Below are 6,000 nucleotides of genomic sequence, written 5' to 3' on the forward strand. Positions count from 1 at the left end.
TATTTCGTTTCATTTTGGAAAATCGAACTCCTCATTTTCGTACTGAAGGTGCCCACTGTAGCCTTAAGTTTGTATTTCCCACTTGGTTTGTTTCCTCTTTTAGTACTCTATTTTTTTGGCGTTATCCGAGGACATTTTGGTAATGTGTATATATAAATGAGTTGTGTGCTTGTCGTTCGTTCTTCTGGGCTGCTTGTGGAATATACATATTTCCCCAGTTGAATCTAGTCTTCTTGCTCCAGTTAGAAGGACTGGGGCACTGTGAAATAGCTTAGTTTGTCCTGTTGTAGTGTTGCTGACTTTAGGTCCCTTTGCCGGTAATAGGTGATATCGTGATCTCTATAAAAGTAACAAGAAGAAAAAAGTTTTATGTGTAATCTTCCTACTGCTATTCAACCGAGTTGTCTTCATTTGTCTTATATTTTATCAGTATACAATAACACTACTCTTCATTTATACATTTTTCTTTAGGGTGGAATGTACGTATTTCAATTACTTGACTATTACAGTGGAAGTCGTATCATATTAATTGTGGGGTTGTTAGAATCATTAGTGATTGGATACATTTATGGTGAGTTTAAATACAATTTATCCGAAGAAGTTAATATTGGTTCAAATTCTTTATAGTAAGAGGCAATGAAATGAATATTAAAGCATCACTGGAATGGATTTCGTTTTTTGAATCTACCATGTTTACATTCTATCATTTGCTAAGCATTTCTTACTTTAGATATTTCATCCAACAATACAAAAGTGATTGGTACATTTTGAAAGAAACATAAAGATACCATGAGTCAATTGAAGCTAGACCACCATAAAAAACCTGGAAGCACTGGACGGAGGTTTTATCCTAATATGGGACTCCTCAGCAGTGTGCAGCTACAATCCAGCCTGCGGGATTTGATCCCCCTTCCGTTAATAATTACCAGGTGCTCACTAGTGACTGGCTCCACGAGGTATTTCCTGGAGTTCTAGTGAGAAGCAGTAATCAGTGGAGTTGAACCAGGTCTCTTGTGAGATAGTAACTCACTGAAGTCAATGATGAACGTTTCCTCAATTTCAGGGATCGGTTGAAGTTATACATTGACACCGTTAGATGCCAGCCAGCTCAGTGGCTCTAGAGGTTAAGCGCTCGCGCGCAAGACTGATATGTGTTGGGTTCAAACCTCACGAGGCGGGATCGTGGATGCTCACTGCTGGATAGTCCTGCAATAGGAAGAAACGGCCGTCTAGTGCATTCAGATTGTCCATGGTGGTCTGGTTTCGATTGACTCATGATCTCAACTATAAAGAAACCAATCTAGATATTTTCTACTTTTACATCATACTACTTAAATAGCTGATTTAAGTCATTTCATTTCAGATATTTTTTAAATAAAAATAATTGCAAACACTGGATTGAATTATCAGTCAAATGACATAAAAATTGAGTACTTTTCACTAGATATCAACATTTTATTCCTGAAGTTAAGAGCTTTGAAATGAATAAAACAGCCATGTCATTCAAGACAACGTTTCTAGACTATATAACTGGTATCAAAGGTACAAATAGCTATGAGATTGAATGGCCAACACTAATTGACCAGACAGCATTACTGTCGTAGGCATAAAATAAACAATAAGATAGTCGTTAGCTAAAACAGTTATCTTATGATAGAAGAGTAGACTTGGAGGATGAAGGTAAATCATCAAATAATGATCAAACAGTTTAGTAAATATTACACTAATTGAAACTCCGCCTTTAGCTCTTCTAGGGCTACTGCCGGTCCCAAACCCACAAAAAGAAGGAACGTTGGGGATGGAGTCAGCAACCTCATCCCGTAAAATCTACTTTGCAAAAAAATGCTATGGACAATTTAAACCATTTAAAATCTGTACTCCGATTTCAAGAAAATATTCTGACGCCTCATGATGAACGCCTAGATTCTTCGGAAGTAACTGGTCCGATGTCTCTTCTAACAACCAGAACGACAATACAAGTAGGTACATGATACGTCCGGACAATGTGAGGGACCGGAAGGACTAATCAAATGGCTGCGGAAATAAGGACATACAACATAGCGGTTCTTGGAACCAATGAAACACATTGAACACAGGCTGGACAGAAAACATTCAATTTGGGATAGATGCTGCTGTACTATGGTCACGAACAAGAAAATGCTCCTTACACTCGGAGAGTTGCTCTGATGTTGTCCATAGAAGCACAAAATGCCCTTCTAGGATGGGAATCTCATGGACCCTGGATCATTAAAGCATCTTTCAAAACAAAGAAGGATGGGATCACAATGATTGTTATTTAGTATTATACACCCACCAATGACAGCAACGACGACAAAGGGCAGTTCTACTCGAGGCCTCAATCATCATCATAAGTAGTGGATCTCAAGCAAAGCCCTAGACAAGATTCAAGAAAGGAAGTACAAAAACTAACGATTGACAACAGCCGATCAAGAACAAGGAAAGTCAAGGTACTAGCAGAGTACACATAAGCAAACAAGGTAGTGAAGAAGAGCTTCAGAACCAACAATCATAAATACGTGAAAAATCTAGCAATGACATCGGAAAAAGCTGTAACAGAAGAAAATATCAAACAACTATATGAAAAGATGAAGAAACTATCAGGGAAATATAGTAAACTAGAGAGAACGGTCAAGGACAAAGAAAGTAAACTAATCACTGAAATTCAGGGACGGAAGAACAGATGGATGGAATACATCGAGGACCTCTTGGATTGAGTAGCTCCATCGAATCCACCGGACATCGAAGCAGCACACACAGACCTTCCTATAGATGTCACTCCACAAACGATCGAGGAATTCAAGATGGCCGTCAGAAAAATGAAGAGCAGGAAAGCATAAGGATCTGACAATATACCACCTGAAGCACTGAAGTCAGACATTGAAGTAACTGCAAACATGCTTTGCCTTCTATTCGAGAAGATTTGAGAAAAGGAACAAGTGACAGAGATAGACGGAAAGAATGACATCCCATTAAGCTACAGAACAAAGGAGATCTGAGCGAATGTGAGAACTACAGAGACTTCACACTACTATCAATACAAGGAAGAGTTTCGACAGTGTTGTGTAACTGGGTGAAAGATTCAATGCTCGTTCAATTTCGTGACCAACATATCAAATCCATATCGATCAGCCATGCACAGACCGAGTTGCGACACTACGGACCATCGTTAAACAATCGATTGGATGGAATTCGTCACTAAACATCAACTTCATGACTATGAGAAAGAGCTTGACAGTGTGGATAGGGAGACCTTATGCAACCCTCATAGACACTATGTAGTGAGTAACTGAGAAAAACGTCAACATCATGCGGAATTCATAAGATGGAGTACAGTGCAAAGTAGTGCATGGATTATGAAGACCTACACATCTTGGGGGAGGGCACGGAATACAATATACAGATTACATGCAACTAGACGATTTCGGTTTCTCAGATGTACTAGTCCTTTTTTCCCATACATACAAAAAAATGTAGGTCAAGACAACCAGTGCGTCAGATTCCTCTACAACAGTAGGCCTAAAGAAGGATAAGGGAAGAAGCAACATCCTCAAATACGACACGGAAAACAACAACCAACCAACACAATCACTCTTGGTGGTGAAATTCTGGAACAGGTGTAAACTGTCACATGCCTGGTCAGTAGCATCATCGATGAACAAGCAAGATCTGGTTCAGACGTAAAAGCGAGGATTAGAATAGTAGGGACAGCATTCTTACAGATGAACCAAATATGCAACTCAAAATAACTGTCAACCAATATCAAAGTCAGAATGTTTAATATGAACATCAAGATAGTTTTATTATACGGAGTTGAAACTGGATGAAGTACCACAACCATCATCAAATAAGTGAACGTATTTACAAATAATTGTCTACATAAGATACTCACTATGGGTTGGCCGGATTCCATCAGGAACAGACTAGTATGGGAGAGGACAAACCAGGCGTAAGTAAGTTAGTATATCCTTTTCCTGAAACAAATTAAAAATATATTTATAAAATTCTATGAGTCATAATGAGGTTTGAAAAAGCTTACGTTAGCTACATAAATGACGAAAGCCAAGGTGTATAATTCTGCCATTCCACCATTGTTTAGGGTTTCTCCCAGAATATAAAACGTTTCCGTAAAACACAACTAAATTATAAATAACCATATTCTTATCAATGACCGGTTTATCAATAATGCGGTGTTTAGTGTACGATAGTAGAAGATTATGGGTTGGATTTCGTTTGGTTCAGTGGATATGGATTTCTAAGATCCATAAACTATACCAGGGAAACTCTCTGAAGGTTTCTTCTTGTAAGCCTGAAGAATAACCTCAAACTTCTCTATTCTATTGTTTTTTTTAAACTCCAGGTTACAAACGTATTTCAAATGACATGGAAATGATGTATGGATTCTCATTAAAGTGGATTGCATGCTTATTCTGGTGTATAGTAACACCTATATTTACTTTTGTAAGTGTAATTCAAAACTTTATATTTCGTAGGTAAAAACTGTTCAATTTGTCAATAAACATTAACATAACACAGATAATCAACGACCACACCATAATGAATGATAACTAGTCGAATTTTAGAACAATGGAACAAGCTGTTCGTCAAATGTAGGACATTGACTTCTCTCTGACATAAATGCTGATAATGTTGTGTAACAACACAATGACTACATGATGGATAATAGTGAAATCTAATACCCTCAGTTGATTTTATCTACTACTGTCTACACTGGCTAAGTATTACTTTTATGGTTTAAGAGTAGGTTGGAAGAAAGCTAGGAGCGGCCATACCAAAACGTGGCACAAATCTATGAAGTCACGGACAAGTGGACTGAGCCATGTTGGTAGGTGTAGACTACCTGGTTGGAAAACGCGAGATGATAACAACCGATGGTTAGAGACCTTGAATGACATGGCTCAAAATCGTTTGCAATTGCGTAGATACATCCACTCTTTGTGTTCTGCCAAATTCTAATCTTCTGAATTCTTCATGTCTCTATCTTTTTCTCCTTGCAAATTTATTTCACTTGAATATACCTCTTGAATAAAATCTTCTGCTTATACTCTTACTACTTCTACCACTATGGGATTTGAATCGACAAATGTATCTCTGTGCTAATGTGGTATTGCAACTCGAACTGAGGCACGTACGTACGAAGTTCTACGTTATGACTGACTGACTGAGTATAATTCTTTGCTTAAAACCTGAATATTGTGATATTTTGTTAGTTATTTAGTTAAACTTACTGAATAATCTTATTTTAAGGATAAAACAAACGCAATTTTGTACTTATTTACTTACTTACTTACGCCTGTTACTCCCAATCGAGCATAGGCGGCCGACAAGCGTTCTCCAACCCACTCTATCCTGGGCCTTCCTTTCTAGTTCTATCCAACTTTTGTTCATTCTTCTCATGTCTGTTTCCATTGGTGGTATAAATGAAAATAAAATATTTGTAGTATCCCATTGAGTGAAAACATTAAGTTTTAAATTTTCTGACCTTTTGTGACTCAATATAAGCCATTTCTTCAGAGAATAAATAACCAAATTAAATTAGCCAAAGTTTTACTCATTGGGATATTACAAATAGATTATTTTGTTATTGATAACCATCTACCCAATGTTCAGTTAATGGACGAGGATATTGTACAGCAGTTCGTTCTATACTACATAAAGACTGCGAAACGTGACGATTAACAATAGATGATACTCGTAAGTTACTAATATTTGATTACAGATGTCTTAGAAATATTGCTCGCATCTTCTGGAATCACCCGGTAAGTAATAGTGAGCTTAGATGCAGGGTGTTAGAGAATGAGATAGTTGGGCTACGCGTTACGTATGCCTAACCACCAATTAACACGACGTGCAATGCTAAATAGTGTTAGAGGCGGTCGGAAGAAAGTTAGAGGCGGCCAAACCAAGAAGTGATATCAGTGCTTGAAGTCACTAACTTCCGGTCTGAGCCATGTTGGTAGA

At 37.7% G+C, this 6,000-nt stretch overlaps 1 protein-coding gene across 1 annotated transcript in view; it reads left to right on the forward strand.

Moving 5' to 3' along the window:
• Nucleotides 1-6,000, forward strand: part of Smp_160360 (sodium/chloride dependent neurotransmitter transporter, putative) — a gene marked incomplete at its 5' end in the record, with an annotated part of 33,253 nt that overhangs the window by 20,892 nt on the left and 6,361 nt on the right. Inside the window, 2 exons of the mRNA XM_018789587.1 lie at nucleotides 472-571; nucleotides 4,379-4,479. Coding sequence (XP_018646439.1) covers nucleotides 472-571; nucleotides 4,379-4,479 — 201 coding nt within the window. The remainder of the gene's footprint in view (nucleotides 1-471; nucleotides 572-4,378; nucleotides 4,480-6,000) is intronic.

Source organism: Schistosoma mansoni, assembly GCF_000237925.1.
Source record: "Schistosoma mansoni, WGS project CABG00000000 data, supercontig 0134, strain Puerto Rico, whole genome shotgun sequence".
NCBI lineage: Eukaryota > Metazoa > Platyhelminthes > Trematoda > Strigeidida > Schistosomatidae > Schistosoma > Schistosoma mansoni.